The sequence below is a fragment of the Labrus mixtus genome, chromosome 4 (genome assembly GCF_963584025.1).
Source record: "Labrus mixtus chromosome 4, fLabMix1.1, whole genome shotgun sequence".
In the NCBI taxonomy this organism is placed as follows: domain Eukaryota; kingdom Metazoa; phylum Chordata; class Actinopteri; order Labriformes; family Labridae; genus Labrus; species Labrus mixtus.
This window is the reverse complement of record NC_083615.1, coordinates 28633125-28655863: the sequence shown is the minus strand read 5'-3', so window position 1 is coordinate 28655863 and position 22739 is coordinate 28633125. Positions and strand designations below refer to the sequence as shown.

General features: G+C 41.1%; 3 protein-coding genes across 7 annotated transcripts in view; 1 reads left to right on the top strand and 2 right to left on the bottom strand.

Moving 5' to 3' along the window:
• si:dkey-246g23.2 (solute carrier family 66 member 2) overlaps positions 1-3597 on the bottom strand; it is a 61311-nt gene extending 57714 nt beyond the window's left edge. The window contains exon 1 of one of the 2 annotated variants that reach the window (XM_061036757.1): positions 3452-3597. The gene's annotated coding sequence lies outside the window, so the exon portion shown is untranslated. Of the gene's footprint in view, positions 1-3250; positions 3388-3451 lie in introns of those variants that run through there. The other variant, XM_061036758.1, reaches the window with a different exon arrangement.
• Positions 3598-3650: 53 nt separating this feature from the next.
• Positions 3651-7471, top strand: hsbp1b (heat shock factor binding protein 1b). The gene is made up of 4 exons (XM_061036763.1): positions 3651-3840; positions 5202-5268; positions 5457-5583; positions 6931-7471. The coding sequence occupies exons 1-3, from the start codon at positions 3796-3798 to the stop codon at positions 5576-5578; spliced, it is 234 nt and encodes a 77-aa protein (XP_060892746.1). The 5' UTR covers positions 3651-3795; the 3' UTR covers positions 5579-5583; positions 6931-7471.
• A 1078-nt stretch (positions 7472-8549) lies between these two features.
• Positions 8550-22739, bottom strand: part of zgc:173742 (DNA topoisomerase I, mitochondrial) — a 36157-nt gene continuing 21967 nt past the window's right edge. For all 4 annotated transcript variants that reach the window (XM_061036711.1, XM_061036708.1, XM_061036712.1 and 1 more), the window contains exons 14-20: positions 22472-22657; positions 18107-18175; positions 13033-13147; positions 12295-12422; positions 12004-12101; positions 10242-10391; positions 8550-8901 (exon numbers count right to left, since the gene is read on the bottom strand). In XM_061036711.1, coding sequence (XP_060892694.1) covers positions 8799-8901; positions 10242-10391; positions 12004-12101; positions 12295-12422; positions 13033-13147; positions 18107-18175; positions 22472-22657 — 849 coding nt within the window. In that variant the 3' untranslated portion in view covers positions 8550-8798. The remainder of the gene's footprint in view (positions 8902-10241; positions 10392-12003; positions 12102-12294; positions 12423-13032; positions 13148-18106; positions 18176-22471; positions 22658-22739) is intronic.

Genomic DNA, 22739 nt, shown 5'->3' with positions numbered 1-22739 from the left:
CTGACATGATGAGTTTATTCCATCTGGGCGGCAGTAGCTCAGTCTGTAAGGACTTGGGTTGCCATTTGAAGTCCCTGTACAGATTAAGTAATTTGAAACTGGTTGTTGGAGAGGTTCCAGTTCACTTCCTGAGTACTGCTGAGGTGCCTTTGAGCAAGACACCAACCCCCAGCTGCTGAAGTTGCCAAGCCTTATGCAGCCTCCTCATGCTTGGCATCTTCTCCATTATTGAACATCTAAATATCCTGTTTATGCTTTGGTGAATATATGTGTTTGTGTAACATGTCTCACAATGACAGATTGAAAAGATTTATTTTCTCTCCAGATTAATAAAGTATATAAAATAAAATAATTTAAAATACTTGATTTAAAAGATTGATTGATTGATTGATTGATTTAATTGTGCTGTGCAGGACATGCCTGACATTGCAAAGAAGATAAGAGATAAGATTTACTTTATTGATACCGTAAGGGGAAATTTCTGTTTTTACACTCTGTTAATCATGCAACACACACATAGGCTGAAATATACACATGCACAAACAGGATCCTATGGACATGCACTAGATGGAGAGATGTCAGAGTGACGGGGCCGCCCACAGCGGGCGCTCCTGGGCTGATGGTGGGGAGGGGGTTTGGTGCCTTGCTCAAGGGCACCTTGGCGGTGCTCAGGAGGTGATCTGGCAGCTCTCCAGCTACCAGGCCAACTTCCATGTTTGGTCCGCACTGGGACTTGAGCCAGTGACCCTCTGGTTCCCAACCCAAGTCCCTACAGACTGAGCTACTTCCGCCCAAAGCTACAGATGTGTGTTAAATGCATTGGCTGCCAAATGGCTGGACCAGAACTATAGGTGAGAAATGGGGAATAGGAGTGTGAAACACAAGAGGGAATGAAAACACTCAAAGGTGAAATAACCAGAGAAGGCAGAGGTGACATGAAGGTATCAGGGGCACTGCTGAGGTGTCCTGGCTGAGATGTGTCAGTAGCTTTAGAGTGAGTACAAGAAGTCTTAATGGAAGTATGTTTGAACAACTTTCCTTCAAATACAAAACAGTGAGGCTGGGTGTTGCATGATTACATTGTTCAATATGACAATGAATGCATCAACAAAAAATATAAGTGCATGTTAGATATGGACAAGAGTATTTGTTCACTATCTACTACTTCATGTTTTACACAATACCTGTTGGCAACATGTCCCTCTGTCCCTCTAAACATTAAATTGGCACCAGTTCATTAATAGTTTGAGGCTGAAGGTATTTGATGGATAGTGTAAGCTCCATCTGACTGAATCATAATGGTCTGAGAGCATGGCCACAATAGGCATCCACCTAAAATGTAGCAACGCTTAAACATAACAGTCGTCCACATACTCCAGAAGGTGGAGGGAATTTGGGTGGAAGAATGTTATACGCTTTTTTGTCACACCCCAAATTAAAAATAAGCAACTCGGTACTCAGCAGCAATGTTGAAGACAATGTGGGCAGATGAATGCCAATCACTCGCATATTGTCTGACTCCTTACCTGCGGACTAAAGCACGGACCCATGATCAACGCTGGAATAAATGGACTGATTACCAGAATAAAAATACAGGTGGTGATATCTGCTGTGTGGAAAAGACTTCATAAAAGAACAATATAGATATTGAGATGGAGCCCCTCACTATATTGTTGTTTGTTTATGTATGTTTTGTTGTGCTTTATGTTTGTTAATATTGGAAAAAAGCTAATAAAAAGTAAAAAAAAATTTGCAATGTGTTAATGGGGAATTCTCATTGCAGTAATGATGCATTTTGATTGATTGTGCAACCTAAAGGGGATTCCTACCTCTGAGTGTTCTCACGAGTAGGCATATCACCACAAATCTTTTTATCCTGTGTTACAACTTTAGAACTCTAATCCTTCAAATTGAGGTGTTAGCACCAAGTATTAGCAGCCATTGTTGAGGAGATTAAAACACATTGTTCAGTAATTCCCTCTTTCTCTGGAGCACCTTACAGAACAAACAGTGGGATTCATTACTTTTCAGGCAATGTGCTTTAATTATACAGATAAACAACTCCTGGAAATGGAAATTGTGTAATTCCACTGCCCGTTTGTTGCTACACTCAACCTACTGTGCAATAGGTGTGGGTATGGACATGCTATGATTTTTGTGTGTCTGTTTTTTTCTTGTGGCTATGTAATAACAATAACAATACGAATTCCTTTGTCAAGTTTAAAACAGACAGCCTATGCCTGTTTCCCCGACATAGTTTGCAGTTAGTGTCAGCTGACTAGTCAGTCAGATCTTAGAGTCAGACAACCCCGGCTCAACACAATAACAAGCAAGGCAAAATAAAAAACCTCACTGACTGGTTTCCATGGTGGCGACTTCACCAGCAGATAAACTGTACTTGGGGCGCAGGGTCATCTTGAAGTTTAAAGGGATCTGATTGCTCTTATGATATCTGTTACTTAACACTACATTTCTGCAAGTTATAACATAATGTCCAATCCAAGAGTCTGCTGCTCTGAAGAAAAGTGTAAAGCGGATGGATTTCCATGGAGCAAAATCCATTTCTCTAATTCTCTAAACGTCAGTAAAGAGCTCCCCCTCACCTTTGTAAGGCATTAACCATGTGCAATGAAAGCAAAACTGAGAAACAGAGAAGCTCTTTGATGCAATCCATGAATGTCTTTTTTACTGGTTTCCTACAGTTAAACATTACACTGGGGTTGAACAATCATGGGCGTCTTTTGGTCATTTCCTTTAGCCTGTTGTTGTTGGGAGAAACCTCTCAATCTATGGTAAGTAGCCTGTAAATGCGTGGGGCCACCTCAAGTAAGAGAACTCTGTGTTATGTAAGTAAAGCATAGCTCCGTGGGGTTGGGTCACTAACATGTCTAAACATACAGACATCAGTTTGGAGCAATCAGGAAAGTAAAAGCAACAGAATGCAACAGCTATTAAACCATCTGGTTACATGATTATAAATGAATGTTAGACTACAGAAAGCAACTTCAACGTGTGGAATGTGCAATTCCCCACTCTGAGCTTTACTTTTTTAATAACCACAAACACGTCGCCTCATAAATTGTGATACTGGTTATGAGCAGTTATTTAATAGTTCACATCACACATGCATTGCCCAGCAGCTTGTTTGTGTGTCTCTCCTTGTACGGAGTATATAAGCCCGCATCAGCAGCAGGATTTTAACATTAAACAACTCTCAGGTAACTCATGCACAACTTCCAACTTTACTTACCACTTTACAGCGTGCCTCTCACACACTCCAGAAAGCCCCAAAAACAACAAAGTCTCAGCGTCATAAACAAACTGGGTTCCCTAGCAGCTCTAACTTTATATTACCAACTCCTGCACAAGAGAGGAGGAGAAACGTGCACGAGCAAACACGCCCGCGCACAGATAAATACCAGTGTGTAGTATGAGTATAAATCATACTTACCAGATTCCAGTATTAAATATGCAGGTTGTTGTGGCACTAAATGGGCTACAGTGTAAATTAAATTAACTTCACAACTTCTTCTTCATGGAGTGTTTGTAAAATTTGTAAACACTGTAGAATAATTCCCCCTCATTCAAAACTAAACTTTCTACACTTCTCCGCCGCACATTGGCCCAACTCTCGCGAGATTCTCCGTGATGTGGAACAGCTGACCGTGCAGTGGGTGGTGCAAGGGACTGCTATCTATATCGAACAGCAACAAACCTGACAGCCAAAATCTTCCGCTAGCAAGCCTTCTTAATTTAAGTTTTTGGCGTGGCAACGATAGTCAGTCACACCCAAACATGGCGGACACGGATCCCAAGTCGGTGCAGGACCTTACCAATGTGGTGAGTCGTGGTCGTGATGACCAGCTAGCGTTAGCTACAGTAGCCTAGCTAGCCTAAGCTAACGTTAGCTAGGCTAGAAAGCAAATACCAGCTAGAATCCAACATTTCAGTCGCAGTTGGGACTTTAATATGGGTTGAATTGAAATTAGTTTCTGTGCAGATTTTGTTCGAAAAGGTACATAGAGCCATAGCATCTGTTGTTTTGATTCTTCACGTTATGTAATGATCTTCATAACAGACTTCATGATATCACAGCATCACATGCACACGTTAAGTTATACTGCAATGAAACCTCGTTTATTATTACTGTATAGTAGATGTTTCTTTTATAAACCAGAAAATCGTATTAAATAAGAGAAGTTTTACTCACAGAACTTCATTGTAGAAAACGATAGAAACAGAGTTGCCATGGAGATGAGTAACCTCCTACATTAAAACACCCCCTCTTTGTTTTTGTCCTTTAGAGGAGTTTTCACTTTCTCTACAAGAATTTGACCTGTTTTTTTTATTCACATTAAATGCCCACCAAAAAAACCCGGCTCCATCCCTCTTTCTTGTACTGTAATTTTGTATTAAAAAAACTTTATTAACATGAGTGTAATAGTGACATTATAGCCAAAACATCATGCACTAATAAGAAGAACAAAGCAAACCCCAACAGATAATCACACAATAGGTAAAGATTCATAGTTCCCAGTGTGATTATGAAAGACTGTAAGATGTTTTTTGTCAGTCGTGTGTTTCAGGTTCCACTTGCTTTCCTCATTACAGGAAGTGATGTCATAGTTTTTATTCATTTAAGTAACCTTTGTTTCATTAAACTGCCCTTTGAGATTAGTGTCCTATTTAAAATAAGTCTTTAGCATTCAAGGGATACAATTTAGCTGAAATGAAACCTGAGTGTCCGTTTAGGTTTGGGATTATTTGTTATTATTTGTATATTATATGTATATATGTGGGGGAAGCTTATTCCACTTTTAAAATCACTGTCAGAGCTCTATTTTGCGACAGATGTTTCATAAACTAATATTGTTTAGTATTAAGTCAGTGTGTGTTTGTTGATCTTTTCCATGTTATATCAAAGAACCATCTCCCATGGTTACTGAGCTTTTACAGCGTTGTCAAGGTAACTAGATACTTTTGTTAAATCCCTCGAATACCAGAGGCGCGGTGAGTGTGAGTTCAGTAGAGTGGGAGTGCTGATGTTTTTCAGCAGCAGAGGTATTGTTTGCAGTGAATAGTTATGCAAACTGGTATTATGTACTGTACATCCTCTTTAATGATCCCACTTTGATCTGTAGATCCTTTTATTTTTAGTCTTCATGTTTGCACTTACTGTGTTTGTGTCGATTACTCCACAGGTCCAGACGCTGCTGCAGCAGATGCAGGACAAGTTCCAGACCATGTCAGACCAGATCATCGGGAGGAATATCCTAACTCATGATTTGAATTCCTGCTATAACGTCATTAACTTTATTGAATTTGAGTCTTAATGTTTGATTTCTTGTATTCTCATCTCTTTCCCGTCCTCTTTCCTCATTCCAAACACAAACATGTTAATATGCAATACATTGAGTCCATTCTTATGATGATTATCACCTTAACAGTTTTTTTACTCGATGAGATGAGTACGCGAATTGATGACTTGGAGAAGAACATCGCTGACCTGATGACACAGGCTGGTGTGGAAGAGATCGAGGCACCGCCAGAGAAGGCTAAAGAGGGACAAGGCTCATAATGAAGGTAAGGAGGGATAGGCAGAGCCAACATGAGGATCCCCACACAGCTTGACTCTGAACTTACAGTTACCAGAAGATAAATTACTAATATCTTCTATCACTTTAAAAATGTTTACAACTCTTGATGTTCTGGTATCTTGTACATTCCCTGTTTGAAACTCATACAAGCCATGTTCAGACTGCTGTTTCAAGCTGCGATATTTACGCCCCTCTGAGGTTTCACCTTCAATCTGAATGTTGAGGAGGCGTAATGGGGGGATGAAGTGATCCCCCCTATGTACCATCTTCAGAGGAAGTAACAGAGGCGTTACAGAGATGAGACGGGATCAGCTGAACCAACGGGGAAGTGCAGCACTGCGCGCATGTATGTCTGACTGAATTCACAGACGGCTACACCGAAACAGCCGTCGCACTCAATATGACTTTACCAAGACGTGCTGATGGTTAAGCTTAGTTACGGCACTTTTTGGGGAAAATAGCAGTCTGAAAAGGGCTTCTGATTCTCTTGCTAACATTTTGCAAGTTTTGACTCACATAACTCTCCCTTCTTGTTCATAAACTGCTGGTGTTGTGAATTGTTACACAATAATTAACCTGAAACCAGCTGATCTGTTGGAGCCAATCGAAATGGTTATGTATTTCATCAATTTTATGATTCCGCAATTTAATGTGTAAAAGACGACTACACTTAAAATATCTATAAACAATATACACAGTGAGTTTCATATGTCAGAAGAACTCATTTAAAATCGGCTTGTTCATGGTTTTCAATACCAGAATACTTAACTACGATATGAACCTTATAATCAGAAGATGTCAGATACCTGTTTTGATACCAGGGCGTCAAAAAAAAAAAAAAAAGAGTTCCTGGGCACCAGGTATTGAATAATTGATTTTGATTATCAAAGAACTGCAGGTTAAATCCTGGTGGTGTAGTGCATGCACTCCATATATGGAGGCTTTAGTCCTCCAAGCTGGCAGCCCAGGTTCGAATCCCACCTGTGGCTCTTTTCCCGCATGTCATACCCACTCTCTCTCCCTGTTTACCGATTCTATCCACCGCCCTATCTCTCCATTAAATGCACACAAAAAAAGCCAAAAATCCTGCACACTATCTAGTTAGACTGGAATCTCTATTGCACAGTTTTTGGTTTAAAAAAATGGCTGAATATCTGAAATTTTTTTGAAGCCTTGAAAATGTCAAAGCATAAAGTAATGGATATTGAATTGTTGAAAGTATTGAATGTCTCAGGATGTTTTTATGCAGATGTAAACGTGAGGAGATATTACCCTTCTGTCTTTGAATCGGTGAACTAAAAAATGTCTGTTTGTTTTTTTTCTTCCCTTGCAGGTCCCTCACCCCGATGTGAAGTCGGTCCCACTTTCAGGAGCAGCAGACTTTTCTTTTGTGAAACTGAATTCTATTGATTTGGTGTGTAGTAGTGTGAGATGCTTTTTTATATATTGAATATTGTGATAAACGGTTACAGTAATGACTTGAAAAGTTTAACCATGTTTGTTAGAGTAGTGTGACATGCCCTTCTGAACTAAAATTGCTCGTGTGCAGGAATGCAGTTTGTGGATTTTTCGTTGACCTGCAGGTTATTTGGCAGCCATCATCGATCATAAGTAATTAAATCCCAGGAGATGATGGCTGATGGGACAGTTTTGCCTTAGTCTGTGCTGAAAAGTACATCTCATCAGACTGGGGGAACGGGCACAGCAAACATCTGACGTTGCAGTTTTTCACAAACAGCTCTGCTACTACCGACAATGGGATGCATTCCAAATCTGATTTTCTTCTATTAAAGTTATTTAATACGAAGCTGGTTGTCGTGTATATTGCATAATAAATATCTAGCCAGATGCTTAGTGAATTTTTAAAAATCTAATTCACTCTGAGGTGCTCAGTGTTCTTCTGGATTTATTTTTCCTAAGCAGAGTTGTATTTTATGATGCACTTCATCTTCAACGTTTGTGTTGCATGTTTGATTGTTTTCAATTACACTAAAGGGTACACCAAGCTGTGAGACTGAATCTCTCTTCAGTTATCAGATGTTGTGAATTTTCATTCATGTGTACAAGTATTGTTTTTAAGAGTCCCTTAATGCCCTGACACATCAAGCAGACGGCAAAGAACTAGTAGACTACAGCCAACGGCCAATCACCACGTGAGAGGAAATAACTCTCCATGCCAGCAGGAGGCGGTAGTCCGTTGTTATGATACGAGAAGACCATTTTCACACCGCTGTCTCGCACCACTTGTATTATAGGTAGCCTACTAATGGAGAATAATGTCTGATAAAAAGTTGAAAATGGCGCTGGCGTTGTCAGTCCTTGGTCTTTTAGTGGAAAAAGAAGAGGCGGAGGAGACAAATCAACTGAACTAATGAGTGAAAGCATGGATACTACAGCGGCATGCTCAAGGGGCTTTCCTGAACCTGAGAGGAGAGCTGGAGACAAATAAAACCTCCCAACAACCAGTCAGAGAGATCTCTCTCACCGACGCAGATTCAACATGTCGAACCGGCCAAAAAAAGGCAGACGAGGACTGACAGAGCCGGGCACACCGCAAAAACTAGAGCGACGAGAGCGCAACGACGGTCCAACTAGGACAGACAGCCGGCGATCTCCTTGTTGTGTCAGGGCCTGTAAACTTGTGGTTCTCAAATGGAACCTCAGGACCCACCAACTACTCCTTCATGAAAAAGTGTGACACAAATTTCTGATATTTTTCAATCATTCAGATTTATTTAAAGAAAAATAGCTCATTGGACCTCAGATGGTACAAAGCGTGATAGTACAAAGAAACTCAATGAAACAAGCTTGGTAAAAAAAAAAACACACTTCATTGACTTTTTCACAGCATTCTTCTTCCATTCACGACCCACTTTTGGGTCCCAACCCACCAGTTGAGAACCACTGCCTTAAACGAATCATGTTTGCAAACTGTCCCCGCACACGTGTCACTTCAGCATAGTAGAAACCTTTATTCAAGTAAATGCAAAAACAAACCAAACCAAAAGTGATTATCAAAATCAAGTGCCAAAAAGTCTTAAACAGCAGATAACAAATGTGTGTTTGATAGTGCTGATCTCAGAAATACATCAGTAGTCTATGAACATATAACACATGTAAAAATGTTAAGTACTGTATGCATTATAAGGTGAATGGTTCCTTGACTGCATCCTCCCATCAGCTTCTGAAAGAAGTGTAACGTTAGAATTCAAAGTCTTCCTCCGTCATGTCGATGGCCCAGGCGAACTTGTCCCTTTGAGTCTTGTTGTAGATTTTCTCTACAGGTACCTCCATGGTCTTACACCTGAATGCACAGGGGAAAAAAAGATTGTTCACACAACACTGCTGAATAAATACTCAGACACATGGCTTCACTTCCTGATTGGATTAAACACTTTTCTTTTAAAAACCTGATATATTGAGACGTAGAATCTCACCAAATGAGGAAAAGGGATTGGAATAAGATTAAAGTTAAGGGCTACAACACATGAGAGAAAATTATTTTGGCAATTTTGGAAACTAGCATTCCCTCAGTGCTCTGTCTACACCCCCTCTCCACTGTGCTCCCTCAAAAGCCGAAAACTCAAAAGCCGACGCTGTAGATACCGGTTTCAATACCACGACAACTAACATACAAGTCCTAGGAACCTCAAATTCAAATGTCCTTTTAATTTACTAACAAAACATCTGCACACTGACTAAATGGCACAAATAAACTAACAACATTTCAGTAGGGATTAGTGTAAATTATGCCTGGCTCACTGCAAGAGTTTTAAATCCTTCCAGATTGTTGAATGCAGGCAGCATCACACCTATCAGGAGAATCTTAACAGATATTCTCCTCCATAATCTCAAACATGCTCACACATTTCCAGTTATGAAGATCTTTGCACATCACAGATTAAAGGATTTCATTAAGATTATTGTGCCTAGCAGAGGAACGCACCACCTCACGTGACCACATGTAAACAACGGAGCCGGCAGTTAAATTTGCGATGATAAAGCTCTGTGCAGAGAGGAAACAACATACTAAAGTTTTGGTTGACTTAATATCAGGGAGACGTGGACAACATGGACTGTCTGTTCTTCAGTCTTCATGCATTACAGTTTTCCGGCGCAGCAGTGCGGGTTGCGCCCTGCCTACGGCCGCCACTGCTCTCTCCTTATAACTGTCCTCCCTCGTCTCGTCAAGATTTTAAATTCTAAATATCAAACATGTTGGAAATAAATCGGAGCAACCAGACGATCTCCAAGCAGATCGGGGATGTTAAGATTGGATCTTTATACGGCTCACACTAAAAGATAATCTTAGCCCGGCTTAAGAGACGTGTACACAAGTAACTTTAGCTTCTCTACGTGCGACCAAAAGGACTTTGAAAACAACAGTTTTTACCTGTGAACTTCAATGGACAACTAAACTCTTTTTAACAACACTTTGGGTTAAAATTATGACTGAAGATCTGTAGGTTATTTTTTTTAGGTAGTTTACTATCAATCATAAAAACAATTAATATTGCCTCATTTTATGTCACTGGCTATTCAGGTGTAGTAAATCATTGATTAGTCTGTACACCTAATAGGCCCACAGAGGTTTTTTTCATGAGAGCATCGCGGTTGGTAACTTATATGTAAGTTTTGACATACCAGGCCACGCTGATTCGTGGGTCCAGGTAGTTGAGCTTGGAGGTACCGAGCGCTATCTGTTTGTTTTCCTCTCTGTCGGTCGCCTGGACCTCCATCTTTAGCAGCTGCTCCTCACAGCGCTGCACTGCGGCCTTCTTCCGCTCCACCAGCCTGACACAAAATAAAAGGACAGGTGCAAAGACGTTAGAAATAAGACTCCCATGGTCTACTTTTAGTCAGCATGCAGTGTATATTCAGAGAAGCAAATGCCCAACCTGCCGTTAAAACAACACTTCTAACACACTTTTACTAATGTTAGCCTTCAGTAGGAGCTGTATGTGTGAACGCACACAGACACATTTTTCACTCAGACTTCATCCGGAGTTTCTCCTGCCAGACCCCTAGTATTCTTTCTGCAGCAAATCCGAGTAGGCTGATGTGAGAAAGCAGCAGGATATTCTCCGGAGAATTCACTTGGAGCCAATGGGAGGGAGAGTGACGTTTCTATACTGTGACTTAGGGCTGTTGAAATTAATCATTTAATCGATGCATCGCGATGCAGACTAGATAATTAATGCATCGATGCAGGGACAGGACGTAAACCAAAGACTGTAGGCTTAAACTGATGCCTCACTTTCTTGAGTCCAAGATGACTAAAAGAAGGGGGCTGTGGCAATGACTCATGATTAAATGAGTGGCTGTAAACACAGTTGACTTCTCATCGAGAATCACCACTAAGTACACCCCCACTAAAGCTGCGTTCAGTTGACGATTAACACATTCTATTTCCAACAAGTTCTTCACAATAAAAGTCCCCTGCCTATCTGTAGTTGAAGTGCTTTTAATGTGAAACATCCATATCAAGAAATGGGACGTTTACAGCAGTAGCAACTTAACACAACTCGTCTGAAATAAAAAGGAAAGAAACAAAACTAACCCTGAACAAAGCTCACAGCTAAAGGCTACAACGTCCTGAGAAGAGAACACACAGTGACTTAAAAACATGTTTCTGTCTGATAATAAACTAAACACACAAAAACGTAAACTTATTACCTATACTGTAACTCTTTCATTTATTTATTTATTTTAGCTTATAATGTAAAGATATTGATAAAGACATTGTTGTCTATATCACTTTTTTTAATTATACAAAAGGAGTTCATATTTATAAGACTGTTTGTCTCTGTTTATGAAAAAGTAGCCATGTGCAGTAATATAGAAAATTGAGGATGAATCGTGATGCATCGTGATATCGAATCATGAGACCAGTGAAGATGCACAGCTCTGCAGTGACTGCTGCACGGTGTGTAGAGTGTCTGCATGCAACCACTACGATCTCTGTGCACGTTATTAAACTGCTGCATCCGTAGCAGTCCTCCAGAAATTATCTAGATAATATCTGGAGTGTGTATGTGGAAACAGCTTATGTATGGATATCTGGTGAACAAACTTTTCATCCATGAATTGAAGTTAAAAACACAGAAAGGCAGGAGTCCATATGTGTTAGTGCATTGTAACAACTAACAGCACAACAATACATAATTAAAAGCTGCTCCATGTTCTGTAGCTATACACCCACACATCAGCAGTAAAGAGTTGTTTTGAAGCCACTTAAACCTGCAGGGTTCCTTTCAGTTTTCTTCTGTGTGTGTGTGTGTGTGTGGTTCCAGATAAACGGGAACTTGAAATCTAAGGTTGTATCTAGGTTGTAGTCAATCATTTTCAATTGTTTGACTGGGACAGCATGCTGTTTGTTCGTTTCCAGTACTTCTGTAACACTTACTGCTGCAGTTTGGGATCAGAGCCTTTTGTCTTGGCCTCCTTCTTGGCCTCCTTCAGCTCTGACTTTGCCAGGGACAGCTGTTCTTTTCGAGATTCAATCTTGGAGGAGCAAACAAGGACAAGGCAGGTTTAAAAAAATAAATAAAAAAATGGATTAATGTCAGTTTCAAAAACCATCATTGACTAAATAACCTGTTAGGATATCACAACATGAAAAGAGTCCCGGCTTGTGCTTTTTAAGGGAAATGTGAAGAATGACTGTGTGCAATAAACTAAACTCAGCTGATCTCACCTTGGCCTGAAGGTTAGCCATGGACTGATCAAAGGTCTTTGGTGGCGCCCGCTGGTGGTTACATAGAATAGCAACTGCTCTGTTCGCCCTGTTGTAGGACAGTATTTTCTCTGCCAAATTGTCGGACTCTTTGGAGGGTGACAGAGAATAATGGTATTTAAACAGGAAAATCCCATTTACACATATTTGATCATGATTAATATAAGCACAACACATTTAAAAAAGCAGAAAGAAAACGCAGATTGTACCAGAGTTTCATTTAATTAAATAAGTGTATTTCATTCATTCTGAGGTCTGAAGATCAAAAACTACAGCCATTGTCAAACTGTCAATCGGCTCAGGGGCAATCCAGAAATGAGAAGAGAGTAACACTACTATCACTGTGTGGCAGAGGTAGCCAATGGGACCCTGATAAGAGCCAGGGCGGACACACACAGCTCTGGTTACAGTGATAATGCGCTCCTGCCATGGCTGGAGTAGCTGGCGGATGTCAGGGCATCTCAGTATCACGCAGGGCTAAAAATAACAAATGTCAAATGTGTGGCAGGTTTATCATGGGAGGCTGTTAAACGGGCAGCCAGGTACTAAGAGCGTGATGAAAGGCAGACAGACAAAATGCTACAGTAGTAAAGCTACTGATACCTGTCTACCTTGTAAAGAAAATGAGCCAGCGCTTTTTAAAAAGCTACTTATGTAATGTTTAACTGCTGCACAGCTCAGTCAGTGTGTCTGGCTTACTGTTGGTGAGCACTTTGAGCTGCTGCTGTAGAGTGATGGAGGCGTTGTATGTCCTGAAGACCTTGGCAGTCAGACCTGGCATCAGAGCGCTCAGGTGCTTGTTCAGGATGCTTGTCTGCAATGAGAGATGGGAAGCGGAGGGACAAAACAGCAGCACATTTTCATCAGTGTGTGGTCCAGAGCACATATAGTACAAGCTGCCATGGCAAGATCACAGCAGCTGTATTCAAACTCTACCACTAGATGGCACTGTGGCACCATACCACTGCACTGTTAAGAGTGTCTGTACAATACCATGACAAATAAAACACATTAAATACCATCTCTGCACACATTATCGTCGTCATTTACAGAGAAGAGATTAAAATAATCACAGGACTATTTCCCCCCCTGACATTTCTGAAGATATTATACTGACAGTCATTCCTTCCTGTCCAATCGCTGCGGTCTCACCAGAACAGAAGAGGGCTGAAACAGTAAACGTTGTGAGGGCTGATGTGAAAGCAAACTAAACATGAGGCTCCCTGAATACACACTGATATAAAGTGCAAACACATGGACTTAGAAAAGTAATTAAGTACATTTCTAAACATAGATGGAAGCACAGAGACGTGGGGGAAAACAAATCTAGATCAGCCTGCTGGTTTGGTGAGTTCACATCTCTGGTAAAAAAAAGAGAAGAAAAAAAAGAAGAAATAATTGTAATGAAGATTTTAATAACGTGTGCTCACCTGTGCATACATGTGGTGGAGAGCACACAGGTACACACATCAATCAGTCCACATATACACACACACACAAACGGTTGCTGTCGTGCCCGGCTTGCTAATGAGCTAGCTACTATTGCCCGTGCAATGCTAATGAAGTTGTGTGCAAATCAGAGGGGCCAGTTTGATAGCTCTCAACTCCCCCGTCATCATGTGTGTGCGTGTGTTTGTGAGCGTCACCCCCACCATCTCCTCAGGCTTTGTTACAGCTCGTCGTTACTGCAGTTCTTATTTGCTTTTTATGTTGCAGGATTGAGTATACTGGACGTTCACATTAACATCCTGCTAGCCAATTTGTGGTGAAATATTGACTGCTGAGACTCTAACCTAGCTACGATGATCAGCTTTAGATTCTTCCCTATGTTCAATTCATGTGTTCTCCACAACAGGAAGAAAAGCTCTCTTCCAGTAGCTGGTGGAAGGGAAACAATGGAGTAAAAGAGAATAATGACATGTGCCAAAATAAAGCAGCTCATAGGGAATACATTCCCCCACAGGTAATAATTAAATTTGTTTGACTAAGATGTAGAGTAAGAAATCCCTGTGAGCTTACAGTTAACCTGAAACTGTAGTCAGTGTGTGAAGTGTTACTTTAATGATGTGGAGACAGGCTTCCTGACAAACACCTGAATTTTCAGCTCAGATCTGGCACTCAGAACTCAAGATGTGTGTGTGTGTGTGTGTGTGTGTGTGTACTTTCAAAAGCACACGTTTTTTTTTCAATAGCATCGCTGTATCAACACAGCCGAAACTTATATTGAAGGGTTTGCTTGGTAACGTGAAGGGCGTGGCTATCCAGCCTCAGCCCCAAAAATCAGTGAAGAGTCAGAGCGCACTCACACTAGCAAAGTTGTCCCATTACGTGCTTAAGCACAATTGTTTGCAATGTGTGACTCACGGATGCAAAGTGGTGGGGTGAAGTTGTTCTGCCCCAGATCCTCAATCAGAGGTAGGAAGAGTGATGTAATAGGAGGGAAGATGGTGGGAATGTAACATGGGATTCAGCAGTGCTGTGTGTGTGTGTGTGTGTGTGTGTGTGCATGTCTGACTGTGTGTATGTGAAGCTCCTGCTGCCTGAGTACATGCCTTGCGTCTCACGGAGAAACACATTGTGAAACCACACTCTAGGACATCATTATAATGCCATCACGTATACAATCTGGATGTACAAAGGTGTAACACCGTGTCCTAACAGCACGCGAGCGTTAGATAGCGGGTCACATCGCGCATGATCACACGCTGGCTGTCCACGCTGCATCCATTAAATATTTAATTCTCTGCTCTGTGAATTTCAGTTTCCCCTTGCATACAGTTTGACATCTAGTGCTTTTGTACTGAAGATGGACAGACTGATGTGTGGTGCTTTGTGTTGACGAGCTGTTGACTCAAATCACAACACTCAGGCTCTTCAGTAAACGGTCCGCAGTGAGCCGGAAAAAATAAAGTTTGTCTCCGGTGTTGACACAAGTCAAAGCATAACATTTCAATCACAGATTTGGATATTATTAATGCACTGTTATCTCATCTTTCGAAAAACAAGCTAACAAGTTCTGTTGAGTCAGGAAAGCGAGAGTCAGTGCCGGGTATAGCCCCCTCCTTCCTCGTTCCTCGTCTGTCTAGAGAGAGGAAAATAGAAACGGGGCATTGGGGTAAAATAGGCTTGCAGGCAGTTAGGAAACGACAGAATCGGGATGATTTTGTCGCTGACGCTCGCTCTCATCACGTGCTGTTAGGACAGGCTGCAATACGGTGCTGTTGTGGAATCACAATGTGAAAAGGGCCACAGTTAGAACACAATAAAACTAGGCTAATCAATCAAGCAAAATCAGACATTCTGGTTTTTAATTTTTGCTAAAATAATCCGTTTTACCCTTCATCATTTTCCCTCAATCCACATTTTAGCACTTTTATATTTCATCAGTGTGCACCATCTTCTACACAGAAAACTTTGCTGAAGATAAAAGCACACTCCACTGTCCACCACTTTCCTCCCATCCTTCCTCTCGCTTCACATCCTCCCGCTCTCTCATCCTACCTTTTTCCAGCCACCTTCCACTTTCTCCCTCCTAACCTCCTCTAACCTGGACCAGCTGTCACTTTCCTACAACTCTGCCTACTCCACATCCCCCTCTCTCCCGCCGCTCTCTCAGTGGCATGGCCTTTCTGTGTGTCAATCAGGCCTGCACACAGCAGCCATTACCATTCCACCTCCAACACACGCTGACATTTCCTGACACACTGGAGGGCAGAGAGCAGGGGCACTGCACTCCTTCCTTCAATTGCTCCATCTCCTCATCTCAGCCTCTCATTCCACTCCTGCCCTGCTTCTTCTTCCTCTTCCTACCTGTCAATCTTTACGTAGCACCATGGGGCAGAAATGTAAATATGAAACAACCAATTTAAAGCATGCACTAGTTTGCAAGGCTGTTAACATCCTTGATGCTTAAATATTGTTCAATGCCACAGTACCCGCTGATATCTTAATGAAGAATGAAATTTAAAAGTAGCAAAGCTTTAAACAATTGTAGATTTTCAATCAGATCTTTCATATTTGAACATCTTCACTTCTACTGCTTTTCTACAGGAGTTTTTACAATCAATACTGCCCCACAGACTCCAGGCTGAGACAGCTGTTGAGGGGTAAACCATTACAAAGCAAAGCATTAGAGATCTCAGATTACATTATTATTGTACAGGTAAAAGAACACCTTAGTTTTGCAATTCAAATAATCAGTTGTTCAGTTATGTTTCAAATAATCTGTTACTAGAAAAAAATCGATTTAGGTAAAAATCCAGATTCTTCTGGGGTTTTTTTTGGGGGGGGGGAACAACACACTAATCAGTCACTCCCTGCTAAGTGCTAAAGCTCGCTCTTTAACTCAGTAGAATGCCAAATACAGCAACAAGAAATTCAGCCAGTCTCACAGAAGACTGGAGTAGATCTGAAGTATGTACTAATTAAAAATTAGACTTTGAGTCATGGATCCAGAATCGTTTTGAATCAAATCGTGACCCCAAGAATTTAAATCAAATCGAATTGTGAGACACCCAAAGATTCCCAGCCCTGTATCTGTTACCAGTCAAATGTTGCTTTTGTTGCCACAAAACAAAAACAACAATGTGCATTCCCACAGTTTCACTGACAGGGACAGCCTTCACGTAGTAGAAGTATGTCATTTACATTGTTGTAATAATGACCTATACAAGCCTGTGTGTTGATGTTTTCAGAGCAGCAGCTGTGCCTAACAAGGCCGTGTTTTGTTGTATTATCATCACTCGGGGCAGGCAGGTAGACCGCTGGTGACATCAACACTGTCGAAGTATGAGCCGCCCTACTCTGCCTCTGATCTGCTTACCCAACCAACCAACAAAGGCAACAAGAGTACTAGTCAATCAGAGACAGAGTAGGGGGAGACATAACTTCCCTATGCTAGGAAAAGAATTACAGCATGAAAGTGAATGATACTCATCAGAGGGGATTTAGAAGTTTGTATACACAGCACTACACCACCGCTGGTAACCAGTAAGTACTCAGTATTGTCCCACAGTGTTTCAAAAACACAAACATATACCCGGGTGTTAGGAACACAAAGGTACGATTGGTGTATACCTACACTTTGTCAGTCTGAGGAAAAGTAGATAAGTATACAAGTAATGCTGCTGTGATAGAGTGAAGACTGAGTGCACCCTGAGAAGCTCCTCATCTGCCTGTGCTGCACAAACCATGTGTAAAAATGCTCCATTGTACGGCCTTGTGTCATGAAGCTAGAGGGAGAGGTTAAGAGGAAAGCAGATTTTTATGTGTGGAAATTCATCCGCCCACCATGTTCACTTTCAATTTCCAGTGGCGCAGTTTCATTTTTATCTGCCACAGTCTATTCCCTCTCTCTTTTGAAACTCCCTTTCTACTTTGAGTGTCCCCGCTTCCAATACTCTTCCCCTTCTTCTCATCTTCCGTTTCCTCGCTTCACTCCTTTCATCTCTCCACACCAATGGCTCATCTCTCACACCTTACAATTTAGTCCCTGCTTTCTCTTTTTTCTTCTGCCTTCTGTCTCTAGAAAAATTAAAAAAAAGGTAATTCTATTTTCCTTTCACAATCTTTGTATGCCCTTTCTTCATGTATTACACACCTGGGGGGAGTTTCTCACACATTTTACATAACCTTGGAGAAAGTCTTGCCTTTAACTAAAATGCAATGCTTCAGCATGTAAAAATGAAACATCCTTGGCGGCTACAATGACTGAAACCATGTTAGAAAAAAAACTGAAGGAAACAAATGTATGGACAGTAAGTGAGACACTCACAGTAAGGCGGTCAAAGAGGTCATCTCCAGCTTTCTTGTTCTCCAGGAACAAAGTAAGACTCTTAAAAACCTGAAAGGACAGAGAGACAAGATCTGGTCAAAGGTCCCTCTTACAGTGTAAACAACAAAAACATGCATTTATCATAAGTGGTGCAAAGGATCACAGATGATCTGTGATCCTTTCAGTTCATCCCCCACAGGTTTGAACCGCATGCGACCTATAAATGTATCATCATCATGTAAAATAAATCTGCAGCTGCTAAATCACCAACCAACTGGCACCATGGAGATCTGTTGTATAATTAGGAAGACGAGTCAGTTTAAAAAAAGTGATTTCCTGGTGTATGGCTAGTTTGTTTCATTTGGTTCTTGGCTCCCTATTTGTTGTTTACTCTGACTCACACAACAACCAATGCAGGAGCAGCCTGTGAAAAGATAGCAACACATCTGCTAAATGACGGGTTGTGCTTTCACCACTGGCACCACTGATCTGTGAGAGGCAGGTTAACTAAAGTGAGAATCATAATGATCCTAATCCTAAACCTGAAATTGCCTGTTAGCCACACAACCATAGATAGCAAAACTGTGCGATTGTTTAAACACATTATAATTGATATGAGGACAAAAAAAGACTCCTCTCTTGAGAGTGTGCGTCTGTGTGTGTGTGTGTGTGTGTGTTACAGTTACAGTTACAGCTGACACTTCCCAGAACTCCGTTGGTTCCACAGACGCACTCTTCCCTCAAAAAAAAAAACAACTTGTCAATTACGCAAGACACCAATTAATAGCAACAGATGCGTTACTTTATAAAACACATCGACATATTCCCCCGGCTTATTTATTTCTTTTTTTTTTTCTTTGGAACTGAAGACATGAAGTGAAGTGTGTCAATGGGTGGAAATGTAAAACAGTGTTGGTTGAAGCAGAGACATCTAAGGGAGCTCACCTCCCTGGTTTAGTGATGTGCGTGTGTGTGAGCGTGACTCTGAGCATATGTGAGTGTCTGTGTTGAAATAAACAAATAAATGTTTAGCAAGCTGAATGTACCAGACAGAATACATTTATGCACTGCAGGTGTCCCCACACTCCAGGTCTTTTTGATTAAGTCATTCCCTAAGTGTTAATATGGGCGAGGAATACAACTCTCTCCATAAAGGAGCAATATGTAACTCTGACACCTAGTGTTTAAAATGGGTACTGCAGTCCAAGTTCAAAACATTGAAAAGATCTGTCTCCCCCCGCCCCCTCCTCTCTAGAGTCGATGCTCAGGCAGGTTGCCATGTCTTGGACACTGAAGCTTCAGTGTTTATCCAGCTCTGCATGGGTCTGTAAACCTTTCTGTGTTCTAACCTCTCTCCATTTTTCAAAAGCATCTCCAATATTGATCCTAGTTTGATCACATTTCTGCTCGTGGAGCTTATTAGAAACATGCAGAGGCTTTTTAGGTCGGGTACAATCACTTCTATCTGAACCACTTCTCTTGACCGCTTCCATCACTTCAACACCTGTTGACCTGATAACTGCTCTCATATCTGACAAACCGAGGGGCATCCAAAACAGCCGTGTGGGGGTACCTTAAAACCGCCTACCTCCTCTGGTCCAAACAAATCCAGAGAATTCAGGAGCAGGATCTAAAGTTAGAAGGAGGACATACTGGCTGCTGCATTGTTGTCAGAGAAGAACTTCAACATAGCATGTTTCCTTAATGTCTGATCATATAGTAAGGTCATTTGATGATTTAATTCAGGAGATATCATACAGAATAAACCTTTACATTTATTACATACGTGACTAGCAGTATGTGTGGTATATATGATGCATGGCATGGCTGCACTTGTAATTATTTATGTATGTATTCCCTGTTCTCTGCATGCAGATTTTTTACAGCAACACTGGGTAGGATACACAGCAGGCTTCATAAAACTGTATCTATGTATGACTCACTCTCTCACTGCCTGAATAGAGACACACAACACTTACAATAACCACAACACTCACTATAGACACAACTATAAGATCCAACTGTTTCTTAAAGTGCACCAGAGGTGAGAAATGGAAATTACTTCCCTACTTCCCTTTTAATTCCAATTGACATTTTGCAGCATCTCACTGATTTCCATGGAAATTGATGATGCTAAAATATGCAAGCGACTAATTAATTCTAGCTAATGTGTTGCTTTTGAATGAACTAATTTGAATAATTATATGTTCTGCCAAGAAACAAAACACTTTGGCTGTCAGGTGCTAACATTTCTGTCTCCATCTCTGGAACAGACGATAGCACGGGCTGACACCAGGGGAGGGGTTGTATATTTACATAAGCATACATGCACACGCACACAAATGTGACAGCTGTCTGACAGACTGCAGACAACCCGACCAACAAGGTTTAAAGGAAAAAAATAAAATGATTCCAGGCACATTTTGTTTTCCTGTATGGTGGTATTTTCTAACCTCCTCCCACCAGTAAACATCACTGTTTGCAGTGTCACATGACCTGTTTTTCTTTTTTTTTTATTAACAGTGTTGGCATCCGTTAGACTGATATTAATATAAGCTGTGCAGAGAGATGACAGCATGAAACCTTTTCAAATATTTTGTTTTGCATAACCCATAATAACAGTCATACAGGGATGTCATTTAATTCATGAAACTTGTATGGATGGAAAAAAAATCTCAATGCACAAGTCAACAATTTTAAATGATTTGTTGTCAATCTGTCCCCTCTTTACTCGTAAACAAAGTTTAAAATAGAGACTGCAGCACAACAGTTATCATGTTATGTGATTTCAGCTGCAGTGATTTCATTATTTTGCTCCTGGTTTCTGGTTATATCTGCTTCTTAGAGCAGAAAAACTCAATTAAAACAAAGAAGAAGAAAAAACAACAATCTCAAACTGTCTTACCACTGTGAAGAAAGTGAGGCCTGCTACTAGGAGGCTTTAAGATTACTTCCTGTTATTAAATATGTAAACCATTCAGAATGGCAACAGCACCAACTTTTCCATCTCTGAGATGCAACGCAGGAACTCAGACGTGTTACAGTTCACACGTCGTTAGAAGGAGCATTTTATTAAATTCCCTTGACGGATTCTGATTTCCAATATATGAAAGATCTGACCTGCTGGTTCTGATTTAGTCAGATTCTGATTTTTTTTTTTTTTAATTTAAAGAATCGACAGCAAAAACAAAGGTTTTTTTCTTAACTCTGCTCATTGGTAATTCATTTTGATGTTCATAGTAAAACACAGACTGGTAATGCTGGTGATTGTCATGTTGTGTAAAGCCTGCTTCACTCTCTTCAGCTGCATTCTTCCCGACTACTGAAGGAATTATGAATTCCCCCGACTGATAACTGAAAATGTTTCAAGACCGATGGAGCGTCGGTTAAACTCTAAAGCTTGAGTGTCTGCGACATGGCAACCTACGTTCACACCGACTCTAGGGAGGAGGGGGCGGGGGGAGACAGCTCTCTCTGGCCCTTTCTGAATAGCCACAGTTCAGAATGGGAGTGTGTTCTCTTCAGTAGGGAGTCTCAGCAGACTGAACCCTTGTGGTCATTCAGTAGGCATTTTTTGGGTCCACCTCAGTAGACTGAACATTTCAGTATACAGCACAGATAGAAGGGACTGTCTACTGAATACTGTCAGATTGTGTAGGCACTTGCAGTTCGGTTGCTGCCTCTGTCTTGAATTTGGACTGCAGTACCCATTTTAAACACTAGGTCTCAGAGTTACATATTGCTCCTTTAAATATAATACACACATTGTATTGTTCTAATCAAGTTTTTTACATTCGACTTCTAACTGAATGTTTTTTGGCTTTTCAGCTGCTTCATATTTGACTGAGAAATAAAGGGAAATAATTGTTTCACCTGTTGAACTTCTGCTCTAGAAAGATTTAAGTCTGTAGAAGACAGAAATCTCAAAAATGTTCACGCTGAAAGAAGATGATTCACCTACATGAACATTTAATCAAGGAGAGGAGTGGAGTGGAGCATGGGGGCAGTTCACCAGATCTAACAGACAGACAAATTAAACCAGCGCAGCCCCAGGGAACCAATCTACAACTGTGCCCCGGGGACGTCTCTCACTTCTCTCTGCGCCTCAGGCTCGATGCATGTCAATATTTATGCAAGTGACCTTCTCTGCAGGGACTTCTGCCAACACCCAAAGGGCAAAACCTAAATTATTATAATAAATATAATGAGCTTAGTTTCTACTGTGGCAAGGTCATCTTTACAGAGAAAAAAAGTTCCTCCTTTTTAAGTATCGCTATCAACAGAATCATACTCCAAAGTGCGATCAAGCACATACCAGAAGGAGCATGTGCATGCAAAAGCGTGTCTGTGTGGATGTTTATTTACCCTCCGGATGACGGGGACCTTGTTGTAGTAGCGAATAGAGTCTTTACCCAGGAAGTCAAATTCCACCACACACTCATTTCCCTCCAGTTTCTCATGCAGGGTGATGTGCTCCACACGCAGGGAGCAGCAACCCACCGTGTCTGCCGACTCTCCCTCCTCCTTCTCATTTCCAGCTCTCAGTGCCAGCTGCCGGGGGGGGGCAGAAGACACAGAGATCATCTTTAGATGTCTGTTTGATATAAACCCACACAAAGATTACATTCCAGTA

What these genes read in the sequence shown, in the direction of transcription:
- hsbp1b (XM_061036763.1), top strand. Translation starts at nt 3,796, where the DNA reads ATGGCGGACACGGATCCCAAGTCGGTGCAGGACCTTACCAATGTG. An exon ending in TGCAGGACCTTACCAATGTG is followed by an intron (nt 3,841 to 5,201) that starts GTGAGTCGTGGT and finishes ATTACTCCACAG; the next exon opens with GTCCAGACGCTGCTGCAGCA. An exon ending in AGACCAGATCATCGGGAGGA is followed by an intron (nt 5,269 to 5,456) that starts ATATCCTAACTC and finishes CAGTTTTTTTAC; the next exon opens with TCGATGAGATGAGTACGCGA.